Source organism: Dicentrarchus labrax, unplaced genomic scaffold, assembly GCF_905237075.1.
Source record: "Dicentrarchus labrax unplaced genomic scaffold, dlabrax2021, whole genome shotgun sequence".
NCBI classification, from domain to species: Eukaryota; Metazoa; Chordata; class Actinopteri; family Moronidae; genus Dicentrarchus; species Dicentrarchus labrax.
Window position 1 is genome coordinate 30,743,780 of NW_026136713.1, and position 24,880 is coordinate 30,768,659.

Here is a 24,880-nt window from a genome sequence, read left to right on the forward strand (position 1 = left end):
TTTTATTAAATTAAAATACGGGTGCCTCAACAAGCTTGAGTTGCAGCTAAGAATATAAATGGAGTTTTCTATGAATCTAAAGATGGATTTGGGTTTATAGTATTTTCCATCTTGAATATCTGCTCAGTATAATGTGAAACCTGCCATTGCATTTTGATTGGAAAGGGGAGCGGCGCTTTCCTCCAAGTTGCAGCTGCTGTACCTGCCTCATGGCTATTACAGAATCACTTCCTGACCTAATGTGTTAATGTGCATAACAGAAATTGATTCCTGCATCTCATTTTGAACATACGTGCAAGTGCGTTGGCGGCGATGCACTGTGTGTAGGTGTTCACGGACAAAACAGCCAAGCTGGTATTTGTTTTTGATGTGTAAGCCCTGCTATAGCTGTGTATGGGTTGCTCGAATCAAGAAAGGCAAAGATCTAAAGCATGACCTCTCTTGGTTTTGTTTCGAACATTTACTGCTGCTGCTCTCTGGCCAAAGCAGGCTGAGATGAAAGCCACCTGCGATTAGCCACAGGACGCTGTCCTGCTGGTCCAGCTCTGGGAGCAGCACCGCTTCACACTGTTGCAACCTACAGATTAACATTTATGGCTCAGCATGCTCTCGTGGACTTTCTGGGTCAAGACCAAGTGGCAAGATTGAGGAGTGGGCCTGACTTTGTAGCAGTGCAACTCTCTCTGTGTGCACCGGGCTGAGCCTGGCAGGGAGAGCCAAACAGAAATGCGCTTAGTTCTGTCATAGGGAGAACAAAATAGAAATGCATTGTGCTCTCTGCTTGTGAAAATTGCCCTGGGTGAATACCTGCACAGTTCCAGGGTTCAGGGTTTGTGAAATACAGACATTATATTCAAAGTCAAGAAACGTTACATATTTAAAGGACATTACAGAGCAAAAACCTTCTGTCTCAACTACACAGGAACACATTTGCCTTATAACTCATGATTACGTGTAGCTCGGTTCGCATTAAAATATTGATGAGAAGTCATTTTGTTTTTGACAGGTTCAAAGCAGTTTTTCTGGCCTTCTTGGTGCATTACCTTGCCAAAATTCTTGGGACGGATTTTTTCCGCTGTTTTTGCTATAATTGCACAAAGCGATATCAGCCTTGAAGCAGGTTTCTCAGAATAGCTTCAACCTGCCAAAAGCCTCATGTCTAGTCTTTTGTGGCCCCTGGACAGCCCAGTGGGACGTTGGGCGTCAGCTATGCTTGTCGATGGAGCTGCTTGACGGCCTCAATAATTATTTTGACGCGACCTCTGCGATGCTGAAAGCCGCAGGTCTGGCGGGTGACAACGAGTGATATTGGGGACAAGGCAGAGGTGCTGGTTCATATGGGGAAGCTGGGCAGCAACACTTCTGTCTTGTTATTGTCAGCAGGGTGAAGAAGAAGGAAAATACTGAATATCAGACCATTGAAGAGTGTAAAACTGGCGCCTCGGAGTCAGTCTAATGGTATAAAGGTCAGCAATCTTTGACTTCCAGTGGAGAGCGGTTTGCATTCAGAAGTTGGTCTGAGCCAATCGCTACAGGACAGACTCCAAGTTTCACCCCTGGAAGGAGAGAAACCAGTGCAATGTTGGTGAATTTTTAGATTGATGTTTCTTTAATAAGGCTTGCAGTCTCTCAGTATTCTGATAGTGTGCCATCATGACCTACATACTCCTTAAAATGCTGACAACTAGAGAATAAAACCCTCCAGTTTCTTTATGTATAGTGTTTGTTATGTGGCACCATATGCCTAAAGAGAAGACACACTCAATATATTATTCTCTGTAAAGTGCAAAAATTGTATTCGTTATTCGCACACAGTTTGTATTTCTTGTAATTTCGTATATTTTTAGTGAGTATTTTGATTTCTTGTGTAAGAGTTACGTGGATGTTCAACTTCAGCAGCAGGTCAGAGTCTCTATTTGGTCGGATTTGATATTTTCCAGCAGCCACAGCAGCACTGGAGCGTTGCATTCCCATTGCAGTACTGAAGCTTTCCCTCATAGTCTTCAGTTGTCTGCCACTATTATATGATTGCTGTGTATATTGCATCTCCCTCTGCACATGCTAAAACAGGGACGGTTGGTTTGTTGTACCGTCATGTGAGATGCATTTGAATGACACCAAATGTCAGCACTTTCGAATATCTCTCTTGTGTTTGAATTTTTATCTGGTAGCTAGGTTTGTATGCTCCCAGCATTTCAAATATAGTTTGAGTAATGATTTTTAGCCACTCTGAGAGCTCTGTTGACTGGGTACAGTACTTCTACAATAAAGTCTCCAGATGTCCAGATTAGACCATCAAGCAAGACCGATATTTGATTGTGAATTTGTAATTAAAAAGGCCCCGCTGTTGATCCAAATAAATAAGATACCTGAAATAATAATTTCAGTTTTTTTTAGAACCGTTGGTTTTGTTTACTAGATATGTTGTGGATAGATATGAGGTGAATTTGATTCTTTCAATCACGCTTCGTGGCGTGATTGCTCTGTAGATTCATTACAATGCGGCTACGGTATCGCCGCAATTTAATTTATTTCCATAACAATGGGTCGATCATAGATTTGTCTGTAAATTGCCACAGGTCTGCGGAGTTGATTTTATTTTTGCACACCATGGAGTCAATTCATTATGAGTAGGCATTAGATGACAATTGTTGACACCATCTTGCAAGAATCTCAATTAAGCGTATGTACATGAACATTATTACTTCCTCGGATCCCCCGTGTGAAATAACACTGCTGTGATACCAATTTGAGAAAATAGCAAACTGTGGCCCATTGAATTAAGACCGTCTGGTGTAATTGGGTGTGTGATATGGAAAGGAGCGCCTATTTTGTTAAGAGCTGGGTTCAATACTAGTATCCTTGGATACGGATAAACGCTAGAGCCCGTATGTATGAATGCACTGAATAACCTGCTATTACCATTTGAGATGGAGGAAGATACTGCAGAAGAAACATTATAAAGCCCTGCTTTTTTATATTCCGATTGTCCACACCTAGCAATTACATTTTAAAAAATGAATTTGGCCGTGCTTGCGGTTTTTCCACTAAAGATTCAATGAATATATAACTCATACTGTCACTGGTGAAGGGTTATTTGGGGGATTTGTAAACATCCCTGCTCAGCTTATTATGTTGTATCCTGGCGCTGGCAGATGCCTTTTTTTATTATTTAATTCACACAGACATAAAGGGGAACAATAAAATGGTTAGGATTAGACGTTGACCGCTATGATTTACCAGTGACAGACAAGAAAAGTAAAAACAAAACAAAACACTGAGTTCAGCTCAGCTTTTAGGTGATTTGTTTTTCATAGTCACAGTATCTTTGTTTGTCTCCTAAATGTGCTGAAACTATGAGGGATGAAGCTTCAAGCTCCATATGCGTGGAATAATCTGAACTGACTGTATCAGAGATTTGCATCACTTTACTCTACTTGTGAATATTCTGCATCATACACTGAGACAAGAGACTTAGGATGGAGCAGGATTTCATCATCTTTCCTGAGAGTCTCACTGAGTGTAGTAAGCTCATCCGTCACAAAGTGTGCTAAGGATATAGCTGCCACTGAAATTTAATTGCTGGTAAATGCTGTCATAATTTTGTTAGCGTTTTTTCGCCCTTTCCCTCATTGTATATTTTTATCTCTTTACTTGACATTCTCTTTTATGGTCAATGACAATACACGATATATTTGAAGACATCTCAAATTATAGTAATCTACCAAAAAAGTTCAAACAAAAAAATGATTCTATACATGTTACAAGGCCATACAGCTCAATTAAACAACTTGGCAGTGTTGGATCAGATTCCCTAAAAACTAGGATAGAAAGATCAGTTAATCAAAAATTCATTGTCTTGACTCTGGTTGTCGTGTATTTTTAGGTAATAGTTCCACACTTCATGTTGCAGCGAGGGATTTAGGCACTGAGCCTCAATAAAGAACGAACACAATCTGGTTCAGATGGCATCCAGAATTCACAGGGTCTGGGCAACGTGCTGCAGACAAACACTTCTGTGTCTCCAAAATCACTGGTGTCAGGGGGAAACAGGCAGCATCTGATGGAACACTGCCCCGGTTCTCCCTCTCCCCTTCTCCAAGCGCCGGGAGGCACAGGGAAAAAAAAAAAAAAAGGGAAGAAGAAGAACTGAAGAGAAACTGAAAGAGGAGAGGGAGAGAGGAGCGTCAAGGAGGAAAGGGAGAGAGACTCGACAAGATGAATTATGCAAAGCTGTCAGAGACGGCTATTGTTGGAGGTGCTGGCTGTGTTAAAGGGAGCCGGCCCTGATCTTCACCAGCTCCATCTACCACTCTCACCACTCCCCATGGCTGAACGCCGTCTGATCTGTGCTCTGGCAAATGGCCAATAACAAGACGGGGGGGGGGGGGGCAGGCCACTTGGTGACAGGTGGATTGTCTTGGAGGGACACACCGGCAACGACAAGTGCGCTCTTTATTACCGTTATTTACAGAGGTCACCGACAGGGAGATCTGAGCTGACTTGTACAGCAGCCCCCGCGGAAATATAATTACCGAACAAAGGCTTAGTGGAGAGTTGCCATTTCAGCATTCTGGTCAGCGGTGGCCACTCTAGTTTTGCAAAAATGCTTTGTGTGCTGAAGAGGAGTATGTACCAACTCGGGTTAAGCCAGTGTATTTGTTTATTAAGTTAGTTTTTCATAGAAATCTTTATCAGTTTACCAGTTTCTTATGAATGGGTAACGATTATTTTAATTGTTGATTTAAAAAAAAACAAAAAACGGTTAAGTTAAATGTCAGACTTTAATAAAAAGAACCCATTACATTTTCCCCTAGTTCTCCAACCAGCAGTCCAAAATCAAGTGTTCAGTTCATAATAAAGTAAATACTCCCATTTGAGAAGCGGAACCAGCGAATGTTTGCTCGATAAAGGACTTTATAGGCCGTGCAAATGTATTATTTTTTATCAAGTTCTTACTATGATAATGGTTTCCAGATAAACACTTTTGTTACATAAGAGATTTCTGTTTTTTTACTTCCATGCACCAATCAGGATTTAGCAACGTTTGAATCTAAATCTGATGAGAGTTGGTGGGTTCTTGGTTACTGTTGATTAAATCTGATCCAACCACACCCACAGAGCTGATTAAATTAGTTTTTGAGTGTTAAGCTCTTACTAAATAATACCTAAAGATATGTTTTGCTTTTGATTGTTGTTTATGTAATAAGTATAAGTATTTAAAATTACCTTAATTGTTGAGATTTAAGTCTTTAAATTATTTCTGATTTAGTTTTCTGATATTGGGCTGTTCGATTGTAGGACTGCAGGTATTTTTTCATTCTGTAACTATTTTGGGAGTAATTGTTTGTCATGTCTGAAAACAGTAAAAAAAAAAAAAACCACCAATCACAAGTTTCCATATCCCAAGGTGACATCGGTAAATTGCTTGTTTTGTTCAACAAGCAGTCAAAAATCCAAAGATATTCTATCAAAAATTTGAAAGCCGCAAATCCTCACACTGAACAAGCTAGAACCGAAGAATAAAGGGACTTTGTCCTTAATGAATGACTTTGACATTTACTCTGTTGTTGAGGATTCATCATCTGTCAATTCAGTAATCAATCATTTGTTTCAGGGCTAATCAGCTGACTAATTGATTCAGCACTGCTTAGAAACTTACTCTCCTTGTCACCCATCCTTGCTTGAAGCATCAAAAATACCCTTTCCCATTTGTGCTTTTGATGAATACTGTATGTTATTTCCTTGTTTAATTAATTTTGTATAAAACAACTTATTGGTTCCAAGACATCTTAAAAATGTTGCTCTCCTCTTTGGTCGTCCCGTCCAAATCCCAAGCTGGAAGCATAAAACACACCCGCTCTCATCTTTGATGAATAAGTGTATGTCAGACATGAAACAAGTAAATCTCACTTCGATCCTTAAAACCTTTCCAACTGCCCTGAAGAGCCAATTGACTTGGACACATTTCTTCACACCATATTATACAGATGGTTTATGGTTTATGCTGCGAAGAAAGTGCAGAGGTGTAGGACAGTACCAGGTGTCAGGGGGACTGTAGTCAACTGGCATGGGAGTCGTTGGGACGTGTGTGGAGCTGCGCTGCGTAGATCATGAACTGTCTTCTTTCGTGCCTCACTGGCTCGCCAGAGGATCTCTGTGTGACACTAATTTTGCAGTGTCGACTGTTCCACTGAGCGGTCATGGGTGACTGACTGCCCTTATTCAACTGCGTGATCAAAGGTACAGGGAATGTAGCAGTGAGTGATACTGGAAAAGTGAAAAAAAAAGGAACATGGATTTACTAAAGAATTAATGATTTTTACCTACAAAAATTTCTCCTCAAACTTAATCAGACACATCTTTGTATAACTTAGACTTTTCTCTGCTTCTGTTCCTTTTTACAGATTGGTGTGCATTAGTGTGTACTCCCAGTGGGGTAACTACAGGCCGATTCTGCATAACCAAGGAAAGACAGACTGGCTTTTATTCCTCTGCTTAAACTAGTCTAGTTCCTACTGTACTTAAAACCTTTGAAACTTAAAGCCTGCAGAAACACAATAGAATCCCCCCCAAGAGCCTCTATGACCTTTTGTACATAATTTAAACTACCATGAATGTCTCTCTTGTGTCCTGATAGTGTCCCCATGTGCAGAGCCTGTGCACAAGCAGGACACTTTGATGAGCTGTGAAAAAGATGGCATCTTCATCTCCTTGGAGTAAAGCAGAAAATGTTTACATGGGGACGGACCTGGTCACTCAAGGGCTTATAGCTGATTAGGACACAAATCTAATTCCTCCTAAAGCGGGGGGGCTTACGGCTCAGTGGGTAGGACTTGTAGCATTAGCTGTTTCTCAGACAGCGAATCTCCTTTACAAGTCCATAAAGAAGAGGGGGTATCGTAATCAGGGAGGCTTCTGGGCGTGTCTGCTTGCACTCATCCTGTACATTAATCTGCCAATCTGGACGGGTGTGCACAATTTCCTGAAAGTGATGAGATGTGAGTGAGATGTCCTGTGGCATCATAAAACAAGTGTGTGTGTGTGTGTGTGTGTGTGTGTGGGTGGGTGTGTGGGTGTGTGTGTGTGTGGTTGTGTGTGGTGGTGTTGAGAGTTGAGTGTCAGGGTTAGAAGAGTGTGTGTCACTGATTGCATCTCAGCCCATCGGGGGAACAGAATGATATCCAGCAACTCAGAGAGAAGGGGAGGAAAAAATGAGTTGAAGAGGCCTAGAACAGCTCACAATTTTCATTATCCCTGCATCCTGTACTCCACCCGCGACTGCTTCAGTTTTTGGGAAGTCTCCCCGGGGCCGGCGCTTTCTTGCAGCGCGACAGTGCGCTATCCTGGCTTCATTGGAAGGTTTTTGATGCTTGATGTGAAACGAAGTGGATCTCATTTGGGGAAAGAAGGAGTCTGATACTCTAGTCTTACAGCTCAGCCAAGAGAGAAATGAAAGTGTGGTGTGTGCGGCGTGTGTGTGTGTGTGAGTGTGTGTCAGGAGGCAGTGGAAAATGGCTGGTAATAAACACTTCTGACACACCGGGGCTCCCATCCACATTCCACTCAAGGGTTTTTTTGCGGATTAGTTACATTCACATCCCCCTTGTCCACATTTTAGAGCACTGTCTCCACCTGTGAGAGTGTCTTCTTTGAATTTTCAACAAGTTAAAGATTTTATCAGAGCCAAATTATGTTTTTGTCTTATGCAATGCACACAGTCAGTGCGTGCAGAGTGGTTGGGATGCATAGCTGGGTCATGGGCAGTGTGTGGCATTGAATTCCCATTGCTTTTTCATTGCTTTCAGACACACAGTAATCAGTAATTCTGTTTTTTTTTCATGATTTGGGTGAACAGACATTGAATTTTTTTTCCTCAACTTTTACAAGCTGATAAATTACAAACATACACAGTTTAGGTGTGGGTTTTTTTTCTTCATAGAAATATGTCTTTTAACTTATTCAATCTATTTTTTTTATAATAAACTTGCATCATTCGTGTTCTGCAAGAGGTAAAATTTCAAGACTCAGTTTGCCCAAAATCTCATTCTGAATAGATTTCATTGGAACTACTTTTGACTGAAAAATAGTCCCTGCCTGCCTATTGTGTGGATTATCCAGAGTAACAAAGACACTGTTTCTTTTAAAACACATTGTTGTAGATTATATTCAAAATATATTTTTTGATCGCCACAAATGAAGTTAGTGGAGGCAAGAGAGGAATGGTGTTTTTTCACTATGTCACAGGCTGGTAAACAAAAGAAGATGTACAGTTGGTATGCATTTGTATTTATCTGTCCTCTCTCTTGCCATCCTTGCTGCTCTATGTGTAGAATCTGACACTTAGCTAACATGCATATCATGGGTCAAATGTATAATTCTGTATGAGTTACAGTTTAAATTAAAAATTAAAGCATGGTATGATCGTGTCAGAAAGTCGCTGGCCACCGTGATGCGTGACTTATTGATTCATCTGTCATTTAACCAGCATCTTCCACTTGGCAGATATTAATTTCGGACTTTCGTCATGGGAAAATCGAAAAGCTCAAGATTTCTTGCAAAAAAAACCTATTTTTGTGTGAAACGACCACTTGTTTTAGTAAAACTGCTTTAGCTTGGACAACTTTTCATGAATCAACGAAAATTAACCTGATTTTGAACGCTAAAGCAGGTTGGGTGAGGCGGTGTTTTGTTTTTAAAGAGGGGCACTCATGTATGGCAAGAATTCACAGGTGAGGTTTCAGGGGTGGGGAAGAGGGGGTGGGGCAGTGAGAAGGGGATGAGTGTGTGCTTTTGAAGATGAAGTAGATGAAATGGATTAGTGTTATCTGAGCTCTGTCTCTGTCTCTCTTTCTCCAGGTAGAATGGGCGGAAGACTGAATGGACTGAAGAAGTGACCGGCAGAGGTTCAGAAGCGGGGGAGGAGAGTTTTCAAAGGGGAAATCGGTACAAGACGAGAATCACAACCAGAGGAGGAAGAGGAGGGGGGAGAAAAGAGTGAAATAATCCAGTAGCAAGCGTCTCAGGAGAGCGTTGTGGTGAAGGGGAGGGAGTTGGATACCCAGCATGCAGGAAGCATGGAACGGGTGAGGGAGCAGCGGCCTTTCTGCTCGCTGTCCAAGAGCCAGAGAGACCGAGAGAGATACTGCGAGAGAGACAAGGATCGGGAGCGCCGTTACACAGCCTCTTCGGCTGACCGGGAGGAGGGAGCCTGCCGCGTACCCACTCAGAAATCCTACAGCTCCAGCGAAACGCTCCAGGCCTTTGACCATGACCCTTCACGAATGCTGTTTGGAGGCCGAGTCAAGGAGATGGTCCACAAGGAAAGTGCAGAGTACAGCAGGCCAGGTTAGAAAGAATGAATGTTTACTTGAGCTTTGCACTGTATGATCTTCAATAATGGCAGCTGCATCTTTATAATATGAGCTAAGTGGTGTGGCCATGGATGAGAGGAAGACAATTATGTTTCACTGTAAAGCCCACATTATCAGTGTGATGACCACAGCTACAAAAAATGATGATTTCTATTTGAAAATGTCTTCAGGATTAATTTAGGAAGTTTTGCCTCTCCAATTCAGAAGAAGATGACACGTAAATATGACAAACAACAAAATCCTTATATCCATGTTCATTTGCTGATGTTCAACATTGTGAAGGGTTATTAAATGAACATGGATGCAGAATATTTTGTTGTTTGTTGTGTTTACTAAGTTCTACCATTTTACAGTTTTATCCTCCACTTAATCTGTGCAAGTTTGACAAGAAATAGCAGTAGGATGCTGGGATGCTAGACAGTGGTAAACACAATTAAATAATGTCGAACAAAGGCGCAGCTTTTTTATTTTTCCAAACTTTTAGAGAAAACTCACACTGGTTGTAATATAATGGGCCACTATGACCTTATAAAATGTTCATACCCTGCTGGACTATGTTAAAATAATAAGGAAAAATGCTCAGTAAATAACCCTCTCCTTTAATTGGCTGTTAGAAACTGCTCTGATTTCTGTAATTAAAAAGTTTGAGCAGTTTATTCTATTTTATGGCACTCCTTTGGCTCATAAAATTGCAATTAGAAAATCTATCCATTACTGCCTTACATTTTCTTGGTGCTAATTGGTGCCCATTTTAGAAATAATGGGATTATGATGAAGTTGTGGGAAGAATGCTGTTTTTCTTTATTTCTTTTTAAAATTCAGGCATTTAATGTTAACGACTGTTTCTTACATCATCACAGTAAATGTCAGATTTAATATTATTCATATGGTGGTGTGAAGAGGACATATTTTGTGTAGATGAGTGTCGATAGATACATCTGCTCGGTGTGTGTGTGTGTGTGTGTGTGTGTGTGTGTGTGTGTGTGTGTGTGTGTGTGTGAGATGGTGTATGAACATCAATTAATCCAATGACCCTTTTAAATGGTATGGACTTTAATGTTAAATCTATATCCTGTAGCATTTTAACTCTTTTGAAGCATTATCATTTTCAAATATGGTACTTTAAGAGGGTTTTTTTTTTCACCATTTCCAACAACACAAAATACATTTCAAATCAGTTTCACTTTGTGACCTCATATTTGACATATAGTCATTTTTAAATATCCACAGATCAGCACAAACTTCTTCTAAATTGTGTAGATTTTATTTTTTGTGTGTATTCACAACGTTGACACATGTGACCTTGAAATTTTAAAAATCATTAGTGATTCATACCATTGCAGTACCAATGATTTCTACTATGTAAGTGAATGAATAGTAAATAAATTTGCTTTTAGACGAGCTTACCTGATGCCATTCATATCTAAAATACATTTAAATTGCAATACAGAAAAGGAAGTCTTGGATCAATCACATATATATATTTTTTACATTGGCTGTCAGTGTCATACTGATCAGATGACAAAAAATATAATGTGTATGACTGGATATAGGTTTATTAAAAACAGATATGCAGCAAGTGAAACATTAAGAATATTTCCTTGTTAGTTCTGTGGCTGCAACCTAATGAGGCCAAGATGAGTTATTTTCATTTATTGGCAATATGTGTGTGTCTGTGTCTATTTAAAAATAAATATTTATTTTACTTAGATGCTGCTGTGTCTCTAAAGGCATGGCAGGCTATTATTTTATTTTCAGTGCCCCAGAGTCTTAAGTAATTTAAAATGAACAGACAACAAATTTATGGTAATGATTTATTGTGAAAAAGACTGTCTGAAACAATTTCTCAAAACAATAAATAATAAATGGAAAAATAGCATTCTTCTTAAATTTTTTATATGTGTAGATGAACACAAGCTTGATTTTAGGTGATTTGTTTTGTGTTTAAATGTCTAATCAAAGGAAGTCTTCTTGAAAATCTCTTTATTATAAAAAAAAAGTATGAGCTGCAGTGTGATTTAAGTGAAAGAAAAATCTGTAGAGCATCTTGATAAGTTGATGAGTGTTAAGTAGCTTGGGAGGATGTTGTTAAGGCTTTAATTTAACAATCACCCCCTCCCCCGCCACCCTGCTCTTAGGTTAAGTGTTTTTTTAAGTAGCCCTGCTCTTGGCCATTAACCCGCGTTGTTGCTTGGTTTGTTAACTTTACAACTTCTGTCATTCACAGGGCAGACATTTTCGCTGAGGCAACTTGGGATATGTGAGCCACCGGCTCGCAGGGGCTTGGCAGTCTGCCCTGAGACGGGCCTCTCCCACCCACTCAGCAGCTACTCCAGAGGACCCGTCGCTACAGAAAACCATGAACCTGTATCACCGGAACGTACCATGACTCTTTGGGGAACGGGGGCAAAGTCTGGGCAGAATTCATGCCTCTCCAGTCGCTCTAACTCGGCACTCACCCTCACTGACACAGAAATGGACAATAAATCGGACAACGAGATGGGTGAGTAGGGTGCACTTTGCATTTTTTTATCTTTAAAATAGCATATTTGTTTGCGGCTCATGCTTTCATTGCCTTTCAAAGGTCCCCTGTGTAGAGAAAGCAGCAGTGGTAGGTTGGATTATGGTTGGCGCTGGAGACAGGGAGCTGATTGGTGGAGGGAAGTGGAGGCGCGATTGGTGGGGCTGGTATCTGGAGAAGCATTTTGCAGCTGCTTTTCTTTGGATCAAAGGCGTGATTCCTCGCCGCATGCGGAAAAGAATTTGGCCCTCCGATTGAGCAGTTGCTAGTCACCTGGTTCTTCTCCACGGGAAGCAGAGGAGTTTGATAAAGTTTCCCCATGGGCTAGCGTAAAATCAAAGATAGCTTTGTGTGCCTCAGTCAGAGATTTTGCTTAGAAATTCTGCAGTGGTTGACTGGGCATGCACAATGACTGATTAAATGGGTACAATGGTTTGAAGTGCAAATTTGTTCATGCTGGAAACCTGAGACGGAGTACTGAGGTTCTCTGTTTGAAGAGGGCAAATCTTTGTTGCGTCAAACGGAGGCAGTGCATATAAGTTGTACACAGTTTTTTTTTTTTTTTTATATAATCTGGCTGGTTTTGTTATCATTACTTCCTAAAAGATTAGTTTGCAGTTTGGAAACTCCTTTATATCTCTCGTAATACACTTTAAATCTGCATTTAGTGCTGGTTATCAACAGTATTCTCCTTTTTTTTTAAATTTTCTTTCAGCCTTCGCTTTATATCTCTCCCCCATCATTGCATTTATCCTCTCAGCTTTGCATGTTTTAGTGTAAATCTTTAAAATTTCTCCCCTGATGTTAAGTGCTCCTGACATAGCACATCATTCATCATCATCATAGTGTGAGCCGTCACCATTACAACACATTCAATGTAAAGCTCTAATTATTATTTTAAGAAACCGATGATCTCAAAGAGTGGCAGGCAGTTAAAATAATTAGGGTTGATTACACTTTCCTGGCAAGAACATTAAGGAGAGGGTGAAAACGGAAAGTGTCTTGTGTTCATGTGCTATCAATTTTTATTCTGAAAACATTGGCTACAGTCTGACATTTGAGACAAGTCATTTTCTTAATGGCGGTATTCATCATAGTGAGCTTGTCTCTTGGGGGGGGGGGGGGGCTGAGTAAGTCTTTTACCTTTTCAAAATGCCATCAGAATTCAACCCTATGTATTTGTTCCAGTGTCTGGCCTTTGCTTTGGCCCAATACACTGTATACATTTATGAGTCACTAAAAGCTCAGACTAACCACAGAGGTGCCGGCAAACATAACCCTCACCTCCTTAGCTCTCGACTGCAGTCATATTTGTTGCTGTACATGCCGAGCACGAAAGCATACCACCAGTCATTGCTTCGTCCTGTTAGACAATGCAGAGTCGAGCTTCAATATTGAGCTTCGATTGCACCTGCCTGCCGCCGATTCAACTGCATGAGCAAACACACACACACACACACACACACACACACACACACACACACACACACACACACACACACACACACACCACACTAGGCCCCTTTGGCATACCTCCTCTGGAGTTTCTTTTGGAAACGTCTCAAGAAGCTGCTGCTGATTGGCTCTAGTTAGCACAACGTCCCACTGAGACTTTATCTAGCTCACTATTGTCTCAATTAGGTTGATTATAGGGAAAATAAATAATAGCTGTTATATCTTTATCCCAGGTGCCATGCTTTTTAATGTTAAAGAATTCATTAATTTATATGTATGTTTTTCTGTTCTTCCCATTGTTAATATGCTGAGATGTTCTGTAGGAAGAACAATGTGAGTCGTGTTGTAATTTAAAATTCCATCAATTTTTTTTGGTTAAACTATTTTTGGAGCTAAAGTGCTTTTTCATCATCTAGATTTTGAGCCAGAGCAAAGAAAGAAAAACCTTGCCACTGTTCCACCTCTGTAGATCTTAGTCGTTTTTTTTTTTTTTTTTGTCAGGAGGCATTGCACTTTTGACTTTCACTATTTAATGAAGCAGCTAAGAGAAATGACCCATCTAAAGGTTTCCATCAACTGAATATGCATGCAGAAGCTCCGACAAGGGGCCGTTCAGCCCCACTTATTCATAAATGAACTCAATATTTCATTCTAATTTGCTCTGTTCTACAGAGTGTTCGACACAGACAAGTACCAAAGCCTCAGCATATTCACAGAGCACGGCATCTGCAAATGTTAACCTCCTTGATCCAAGGGAAAGAGGTCCACCCTTTTTTAAAGATGAAAACCAGAGTGGTCATCTTGCCCATCTGCAGCTTTAAATGATCCACTGAGTGCAGCCACGAGACAGAGTAAGAGTGGTTGTTCTCTGAAGTGATGCATTTGCATTTCAGCACCGATGACGTTAACTGAAGTATATTTTTCAATTTCTCTGGAATAAAAAGGATCCATTCAGTGAAAGAGCTATCAATTAAGTGTCAGTGATTTTTAACTAAAACTGTTTCATATCTATATTTTTACTTGTTATAATTCCACTGCTGCTAATATATAGGATGGATCAAATGCAGAGAAGAAATTTCATCTGCATGTAGAGAAATGCTGTGAAATAACAATAAAGGCTGAAATGTTGTAGCCCTGATTCTAATTTTTATATATATATATATATATTATTTATTTATTTATTTATTTTTTAAGCCAAGCTCCTAATTGCATTATATAGACCCATAATATTTCAACTGTTTACACCAGTCATAACAGATTATTTATGATGCAACATGAAGTTGTTGGATTTTTTTTATGGAAAAGGGGGAAGAAGAAATCTGTTTAGCAGCTTTCATTGATTTTACACTTAACATAATCCCCTGCCACTGACAGAATCACTTGAAAACAAAATCGATTGATTAAAGCATCCGTTTTATTGGTTTTCTAGTTGTAACAATGGCCATGTGAATCCTAAGCAGTCCTTGCATAACTCAATAGTTAAAACCATCCTGTTTACTAGTATTAGTATCTCCAACATGAGCAGTACACACCATAGCCTGCTTTGACCAAATAAACCAAACAGAGCCTTCATTTCTAAAGCCCTTAGAAGATATTTATATATTGTTTATTTATTTTATAGAAAAGCAAAAATCTGATAAACAATTCATGTTTTTTTTTCTGTAACTCTGTAAATAATTTTACTTTTTAAAGTCTCCGTGCTCACAGTGCTATTCTTGTAAATGTACTGAAAAAGAAACTTGTTTTTTCTCCTCATACAGAAATAAACAAACAAAAAAACACCCCCACATACGTGTCCATATATATGCTCACCTACTGTCTCATGTTATATTAGTACAGTGACATGTACCAGCTGTATAGTGCTAGACTTCACGTCTGTTGGGAGTGTAACTCAGCTATAACTGGCACTTATGGATAAAAAGTGGATAAAAAAGAAATGTTTGCACTTAGCAGATGAGGTGAGATAAAATGGAGGTTAACTCTAAGTTTTTCTGAGTCATAATATTAAGAGCACGTTAACTACTGAAAATGAGAAGAAAAAAAAGTTACCAAACTAAAGCCCCATTCCCACAGCAACATTATAATAAAATAACTGTGTAATAAATTAATTACATCTGCATTATATGAAATTAATTTTATATGGAGTAATATAATCACTGCTGCCGCAGTTAGTTTTCTGAAATTGTTTTTTTTTTTATCGTTTGGAACCTTATAATTTAGCGAATTCAACTGAGAAAATCTATTAAATGCATTATAAAATGCTGCTGTACTGGTAATGACTGAAGGATGAGAGAAATGCACATAGGAGCAAAAAATACAATGGACCTGCTTTTCAGACACTAATTACAGATGGAAATACCTAGACACGGAATTGGTTCCATAAGGTGACCTCGCTCTTTACTAAAGCAATATTTGCGCTGGAAATTGTAGATTAAGAAATTATACAAACAGTGGATTTGCATGGGTTAGAATGTGGGTCACTAGACGTCCCTCGTGTTTTTTCAGCCCCACGCAGGCAGGCAGTCGGTGAGGAATTTGTTTAAATGTCTTGGAAAATTGAAAATAGATAATTGGACTAACCATGCACTCTTGCTCTTCTTGTAAAATTGGATTTTTATGTACTCTGTAATAGATGGAATGCAATTTTTCAACGCATTATAATTTAAAATGCCTTAAATTTCAGATTTAAAGTCTCAAAATACGTGTAATCTCATCTTTGGCGGTGCTGTCCTGCCGGTTCTGGTAGAAAACACTGAAGATGCTCCATTTTCAAATCACTTCCTAAACAAAGTCAACTGTGGCGTAGAAGCTGTCAACGGGGGTCGCCATTCTGCAGTTACCAGGCTGCTACAGCACTTAACCGCAATGTATTTTTTATGTTTGAATATTAAATTATTATACTTTAAGTTCAAGTGTTGTTGTGATATACAGTATATTATATTCATATATATTCTTAGGATGTAAAAGTGAACGCAGCTATGGAGAAAGCTGTTTTTTTTCCCTTCCCTAATGTTGACAGCGCTGGCTTTAGAATCAATATTATACCCCTCATAAAACATGAATGACTGCACGAAACAGAAACATAGCATGGCCCAGTTGAGTTGTATTCCTAATAGGGTGTGAAAAAGCTTGCACAGACTTGTTAGGTACTGCAGCTACAGCACTGCAGTACCTCGTGACAGCTCTCCGCGGCTGTATAAACCGTCACACACAGGGTTTATCATTCAGTGGAGGGGCTTGACGTCTGCTGACCCCTGGTTAGGAGAGAGGGGACTTCCACTGCAATGCCTGTCATCCTTTGTTAAAGAAGCATCACTTGCTCTGGCCTGCACCTTCTGTCCAAAGTAATCTTTGAGGGGGAAAAAAATCCTCCCTTTGTCCCTTTTGATGTTTTCATGGAGAACGGCTGGTGTGGATGTAGTAGTCCCTTTACTGCAATGCTCATGTGTGGGACTGTTTACAAGGGGTTGTGTCAGAAAATAATTTCAGTTTGTCCAAGTCACAGGTCTACATTTCAGTCGTACACATTTTACAGTTGAGTGTAGCTCACAGATTCATTGTGTGAGCAGTGCCAGTAAAAGGTTAATTAAATCAGTAGAGGAGTCACAGCAAAGTGTGCTGTAGCACAGCAAGCACCAAAGGCTTTTTGGGTGGGAGTATGAAAGCGTATCAGACACCCTCTTAACATGCTTCTCTGTGTGCATGTATTCATGTTCTCTTGCTCTGCACCTCTCCCTCTCTTCTGTCTCACATACATACACACACGCACGTGCGCACACTCGCATATCTCACTTTGTTTCTCACACTTTATCTCTCTAAGATTAGAAAAATCAAGCGCGAGTGCAGGCATCTACACACACTCACAAACACACACGTGCACGCGGGACGTCACGCTGACGAAGGTGACACGCCATCTGTCAAACTCCTGTCTCAGATCTGCGCCTTGTATTGTGACAGTGGAATCAGCTCTATTGATCGTAGCAGGCAGAAATCCTCCCTCGCCACTTTCATAATTCAATATGGCACAAGCCGACCACAAAAAGAATAAATAACATCAGAGAGGGTTTTTTTTGGTCAAAAGGGCTGGCCATCTGTGATGTTTTTTGAAGATCACTCCAAAACTGGCAGAGAAAACAGTTCCATCGTTTGTTAATAGGAGCTGGGAAGGTGTCTGAGCTTTATCTGGTGTCTCGTCAAAGGAGGAGGCGTGCTTTGATTGCCATCATTTATAGTCATCACTTCCCTGCTTGCTAGCCCTGTCACCGGTTAAGTGCTCATATTGTTAGTGCTCGGGGTGGCAGGGGATGTGGAATATGGCAGTGACGTGCCAAGGTGTCACAGCAGGCGTTGAGCTCATCAGTGCTGTGAAAAGATCTCTGGTTTCTATTTTGGAGTAGTTGGGAACGCCTGGAGGAAGTCATTGCGTCTCTGTTCCTCTCTGTGGAGAGCAAAGGTCGGTGACATTTGGGCCTTCGGCAAAGCAGATGACAAGCTGACCACCGATGTCGGAATTGTATGAATGTATCCTTTTTAACGGCTCTACACTGTGATGCATTGTATGTGGGAGTTTTTATGTGTGGTGGGAGTATATGTGCGCACAGACACATTCTTGTGAACACATTAACACAACAGCAACACATGGTGAAAAACTCTCTACTCACACCACAGCTACCCCCTACAGAGTGGATGATCTGATTAGACTCTGGAGTGTCTTGCTGTATAAATTTGCATATTAATAAGGGAAAACAGATTTTCTTGAAACTACTATATCCCCTTAATACTTAGAATAGAGTTCAAACTAATATCATCTGCATCATTGATAATGAATGCATTAATCATCATACAAGACTGGCATAACTTATTCTTAAATGTGATGATGGTTATGATTTGATTTTTTCAGAGTTTCTGTCTAGTACAGAATGTTGATAGTGTGTTCCATCAATAATACAGATAAATATATTGCATTTTCTCTATTAATAATCATTTAACATAATAGGATTGTAAAAAGTATCCCTCACAACTTCTTAGATCTCAACTAGGGATGTAACGATACACTCAACTCACGATTCGATACGGTTCACGATTTTTTGTTTACGATACGATTTTCTCACGATTTTTTTTTTTTTTAATCAAAATGAGCTACAGACAAATTATGACCAAATAAAATGATCTTTTACTCTATTGTACTCTAAGGAAAAAAATCTTAGAGGCGCTTTCTTTACAGAAACTTACATGGTCATCTTAAACAACAAAATACATGAAAAATATCTCTATCTCTATATCTTTCTTTAGAAACAATCTCACAAGTAAACTGGTGTCACTCAATTTCTTAAATAACAAAAGAATATAAAATCTTGACCAAAAAAAGAGGTCCTTTCTTTACAGAAACACTGTTAAACACTGTTTTTGTGTCTTATAAAAAAAGTGCAACTGAAGTAGTTATTCACTTAAATAATAAAGAATAACTTTTTTTTTAGGAGATGCAAAGCCTCTCGTCAGGGTGGTTTGCCCCCTCGGCAATTTTCGCTCAGGAGGTGGCGTAACGTTACTTTGCTTCTCACTGTAGTGGCGGCTGCATGTTGCTCGTGTTGCCGGTATATGTTAGCAGTCTCTTGCAATATTTACATGCTGTTTTGGTTTTATCTGTCCATTTCTCACCGGTTGTATTTGTGTATATGGGGAATCCAAAATGCCGCCACACAGGTGATTTAAAACCACTCGGTGCATCCTCTATTTCAAAGTTGTTACCTACCGTCGCCATGTCTTCCCTCGTTCTGTGCCCATACCTACGTAGTGATGTAAGTCACGTGACTTGATGTCTGACGTTGAACAAATGAATCACCAACCAGTGAGAAAAAGGAATGTATCCCACTTCTCTCGCATCCGCGATTCATTTTTTCTGTCAACCGGTGTGAATTGTCACGCATTTGTACCCATTTCTAATCGTGTCACGATGCATCGTTACATCCCTAATCTCAACACAGTGTCTTAAAAGGTCTTGTTCTGTTCGACCAACAGTCTACAACCCAAAGATATTCTATTTACAATCTGGGAAAAAAAAGCAACAAATCCTCACAACCAACAATATTTTTTACATTGTAAATTACTTCAATGATTAATCCATTCTAAATATAGATATGATGTATAATTTGCTTTACACCCAGTAATTAATCAACTTAATTGTTTCATCCTTAGTCCAAAGGTTGACACTCACAGTAACCATGCTGTGTCTATAATTTGCCAATAAAAAGTCCAGTTTCAAGTGGAGCACTTGTGTGTAAATGAGTATTTGGGTTAATCTGTCAGGGTTGGTGTTTCATAAGTCTGCAGAAATGCAGCTGCACTGTACAAAGCTGTTAACTCTGCCCAACATCTATTTCCTGTCACCTAATCACTGAATATCAACATTTGACTCTCCAACTTAAGTTTCACCCAGTTTTTCTGAGCAGGACTGACAACACTGTCTAAGCCCGTACTTGGCTCGGTGTAATCACTTGCGGGGAGCCTGACTGCGGTACATGTTATTACGATTAGGAATTACTCTGCAGTTGTCAATTACAAGGGCCACTATTTACCGTCCTCAAGAGAAAATGGCTCATTTCATTTCATCACACAGCCTAATTGACTGATTGTATTACCATGCAACACGGAAATAGTCAGGAAGCCACTTTATACTCTATGAATATCAATGGAAGAAGCATGGATTAGCATGTTGGTCCAATTGTGTTGCACATAATTACATGTTTGACTGGTATCTCCTCAGCAACCGTCAATGTTTTTTTCTAAACCCAGCGATCCACTTTAAGCCTCGGGAGATGTGGATAAAAATAATATATAGACATATAGAAAAAGATGCCACACTGATTGCTTGTACAGTGGATGATAAAGGAACTATATATTTTTGCACTCATTGCAAGCAAGTTAAAACTATAATGTTAAGTTTAAATATAAAGTAAAAAAATAATAATCTTTAAGTTTTGAAAGAAGAAACCAAAGTGGAGAAGTCGGATAGACTGTAGTATCAAGGTCTTTTTTTTTAGTTTCATATTGGCTAAAATAGATTTTCTCTCTTTTCTGGGAGCTCCGCCGGGTGTTCAGACGTCTTCCCTAGACTAGCACCAACACACCAATCTATTTGGATTCATGTCTTCTTCCTTTTACGATATCCTTTCTCTCCCCTATCTTGGGACACAGGAATATTTGTTTTATCTATTGTCATGGTGCTGTGGCTTTGACCTTTGCGCTCCTCAGTATTTGATGCTGGCAATCAAAAAGTTGGAAGTCAAGGTGATTCTTGTGTTGCGGTCTCATCTGAATGTAGAAAATTTCTCTTTTTTGCTTGTAGTACTCGTACATCTCATGTCACACTCGCTAGTCTTTCCTCTAAATAACAGGCTTTAAAAAGGTCTTTTGTCTGTGGGTTCCAATGTGTCCTTGAGTAAAACTCTGGGCCCAAAACTGCTGGATTATATGAATTGAGCTATTAATTCAGTTATGTAAACCTTAATGATCGTAGAACCAAAGTAAAACCAGACTAAACAAAACTCAACACTTTTAACAGTCCAAGTAAGTGAGCAAGTATAATGATGAAAATACATGCAAAAATGTATTGTCTTAATTGTGTTGGGCAGCTCTAATTTCCTGTTTGGCACAAGCAATTAAAAGCACATTTTAACTGCAAATTGTAGCATTTGATCTTCGCTTCGGCAGTGGAAGTGCGTTGGAGTCTTTTTATACACACAAATAAATGTTTCATTGAACTTCAGGAGGATTTCAGGGAGTTTTCGTCATGTGAGCGTTTCATCTGGCTCAAACAATGCTACAAATCAAAGGGTTTTGATCTCGATTTACTTTTACTGTATCAAATAGTCTCTAATATTAGGCGGTTAGGAGTTATTAAGGTGAAAGATGTTGATGGAGACTACACAGAATACAGCCTGCTATGTGCTGTTCCCTCTGCATAGAAGAGTTTTGAATATAAAAATATCAAGGCTATAATTTTCACTCTGACTGTCCAGCTACCATAGTCCAGATGAAAGAACAGCTTATGGAAATGCTGATATGCTCATCTCAGTTGCTTTAAATTATTAGCAAGCTTAGCCAGCAGCATTGAAATCTTTTGAAACCTATTTTGCCCCGGATCTTGCCTCCCAGGCTACTATATATCCAGATTGCCATACCGTATTGGTAGAGGGTAGTAGGGTTGAAATTAAGCTCTTGTAAAATACAATATAAAACACATCATCAGGCAGCATGGGAAAAAAATGTATGTACATTTATTTATATAATTTATTTTGTTTGTTGTTCATTTACTTTTAATTTTATTTATTGACTTAATTGTGCATTAATTTTTTTTCCATGTACTACTTAACCCTGTAGATTAATACCATGTATAATAAAACAACATTTCACAATTTACTGTGTAAAATTTAAAGGCTTTTTTTGAAAATGCGTGTCCACTTGAGTTAATGGAGATCCTTTTGCCAAATGAAGCTGCGTATTGATCAGGTTTTTATGTTATTTTAGAGACATTATAGACAGTGTATAGTACATCCATCGTGCAGATAAAACAACAATTAGGAGTGACATAAAAATGACTATAAAATTGTGTCTAGACACCTTATTGCCAACATGGGACATTTTGTGGCTGAAGCATATTAGTTTAGAGTTTTAATAGTACCAATATTTTAAGATTTATATTTAATGTTTTAAGTAGTCAAGCTAATATTCAGAAACAGACACTGAACCACAGTAGGCTGCTGACGAGACGTCCTGCTCATCTGAGAGACAAGGACAGGGTGGCGAGGCCGGCTAAAACCCTGTAGGATCACTTTACGCTCACAGCTTTCTCTACACGTCATCCCTGTTTCTGTCACTCTTTAGCTAAGGGCACTGAACTACGAGAGAAACAGCCTGAAATAATCTCACTCATTCATGTTTGCATGAAATCTTGGCATTTCTCCTCACTGGCATCAAATCATCCTGTGAGCTGTGCAGGTGACAGGATATAAGCCTGATGTCCCCCCCCCAAAAAAAAAAATGTCTAAGTGTGTTATCCAAGCTTGAAATAGTTTATACGACAGAATGAAATAGATCAGTGTTCCCTAAGTTGGCCATTTTTTCAGGCCATTTTTGCTGTCCGGGGGAAAAAAGGACACTCTTATGGCTGTGTAGAGGGACTTCAAGGGCTGATTGGAAAAAGGGTGATGGTACAAGGAAATCTAGAGGAACATACACACACCCTACACCTACACACACTTGCCTTCCTGAAGGGAGAAAGGTCAGCATCCAGAGGAGGAAATGGTGAGCCATTGTTATGATTGATCACACGGCAAGGTCCAGGGAGGACGCAGTGTCACTTTCATTGTCAAACTCATTATACCACAGAAGAAGATTCCTCCCTCCCCTGCTCGCATGTCCTTTCTCCTCAGCAGTCATGTGAAGAAACCCTTTCGCTGCATGCGGAGATGAGTTGGGCACGTCAAAGTGGAAAGCCAAGTGAAATGTGCTGAACACACACAATATTTTGAGACTATTATGCTTATAGTGGGGAAAATGCATAATTCTGCAACAAGAGAAAAGCAGCTGAAAATACAGAAAAAGGGAGAAAGCATTTTAAATGAGTGCTGCCGTTCTCGCTTGGAATATTAGCAATTTAACAATCACCGTATACAGTCGACAACGAGGAGAACTGCCAAATCAATTAAAATATAACAAAATTGATGTCTTGTAGCCAAAGGCAGCTTGCAAGAGGTTTGGAAGGATATTCTGGTCCTGATTAAAAATGAATGGTATCAGAATACATAAAGCTTTCTGGCCAAGTGCCCAGAGCAAAGCATCCTGAAACTGTGGTCACTTCAGAGGCAGGGGAAAGGCATTAGGTATCCGGGCTATGAAGGGATGCTCAAGTAACAGACTGTTCTCAGTTCAATTCATCTAATCACCAATGCAAACCTAAGCACTTTGCAGATATAGATTTGAGGCCAACGATTGATATTGTATACCATGTAAACTGATTCATGCTCAAAGAAAGGAAACATATTCTCTTGTAAAAGGGTCTCTTCTTCGTATCCTGCCTCGACCTATCCGAGCCGGGCCTTTTATCTTGCTTGAACACAACCCAACACCAACAAACAGAACATGAAACAGAATCCTTAATTTAGTCGACAAAATCTTATTTTCCCTCAAAATGCACTTCTCAATATTACAGTCCGGGCCATGATTGTGGTTTGCGTAATAAAATTACTGATGAATCAGTGTAGAGCTTACATATTTTTTTACTCTGCTCATCTTGCTTTACATTAGCCCTTTGCGATTTGAGAATACCTGATTGGATTAGGGCTGATTTAGCATCCCAACTGTAATGTAAATATTTTAGGTAAAATAAAACTCACTTCAATCCCAAATCACATTATGCATGTTATTTCAATCGTGGTTACTCCTACATTGAACAGAGTAGCAGTTGTTGGGGTTTTGCCCTCTTTAGAACAAAGACACGGCTTAGTAAATATAAAAGAAATTGAATACAGAAAGAAACAAACAAAATATGGATTTTTGCCACTAAGTACATAATTCAGAATTGTAAAAGACAATGAGGAGTTGAATCCCAACTTGCAGACTACTTGTTTGGGATTGTTTTGCCTCTGTGGTATTGATCCTGCCTACAGGCTTCCAAGAGAGGTGAGGGCAGTCTCTGCCAAGAGTAGAGGTCACTCAGATAAATTGGCCAGGTTGGCTTTTAGCAGCTCCAGGGTCAAAGCCCATTCATCTTATTAGGCCGATGTATCCTTTTAGAGGCCTCAGCAGTAGGATTAGACAATAGAGCAACACCAGGGCATTAGATGACAGACCATTTGGCAAATAGGTTAGAGCAGTTTCCACCTATTGTCTTTTTCTACATTACCCGAAGGAGATGTCTGCACAGTTTTGCATGGCAGCTCTAAAGGTTGGAAGGTTTAGAAAGAGAGATTCTCTCTAGATGGGAACCGGCTGTGTGATTGTCTGAAGAATGCATTTACAAAGTGAATATAGCAAAACAATATTGTAACACATATCCATCCTGAATGTTGTCAGAGACGATATGCCAGTGTGTTTTCAGTCTTGAAGATGTTTTTCACCTGAAAAGGCAATAACTATTTTTAAAAAACTCACCCCGTTAGCCCAAACCTTGTTCTTTCCCGGCCTATGCTTTTCTCACCTTCGAATATGATCTTTAAATTTTAACTCTGTTGTCCCGGAGGGGGAATTTGTGTCACAGTAAAACAGACTTGGACATAAAACACAATAAATACATAAAGCATATTGCAAAATAGAAACAAATGCTAATACTCGCCACACAAGCAAACACTATACATCAGTGACAGCAGATCATAAAACCAGGTGTACATCCTCATCAATATTACATGGAAAACTGATCTCTACTAAAAGGCACTGCTCAATCAGAACTGATTAAAAAATATTACTTTTCCTATTATATTTAAAAACTTTTAAAATGGCAACTAGCAATTGGCATATTCTTAACCCATTAATC

General features: G+C 39.4%; 1 protein-coding gene across 6 annotated transcripts in view; it reads left to right on the top strand.

Moving 5' to 3' along the window:
• Positions 1 to 24,880, top strand: part of si:dkey-237h12.3 (teneurin-3) — a 134,815-nt gene that overhangs the window by 3,748 nt on the left and 106,187 nt on the right. For all 6 annotated transcript variants that reach the window (XM_051420400.1, XM_051420401.1, XM_051420403.1 and 3 more), the window contains exons 2-3: positions 8,860 to 9,348; positions 11,602 to 11,877. In XM_051420400.1, coding sequence (XP_051276360.1) covers positions 9,078 to 9,348; positions 11,602 to 11,877 — 547 coding nt within the window. In that variant the 5' untranslated portion in view covers positions 8,860 to 9,077. The remainder of the gene's footprint in view (positions 1 to 8,859; positions 9,349 to 11,601; positions 11,878 to 24,880) is intronic.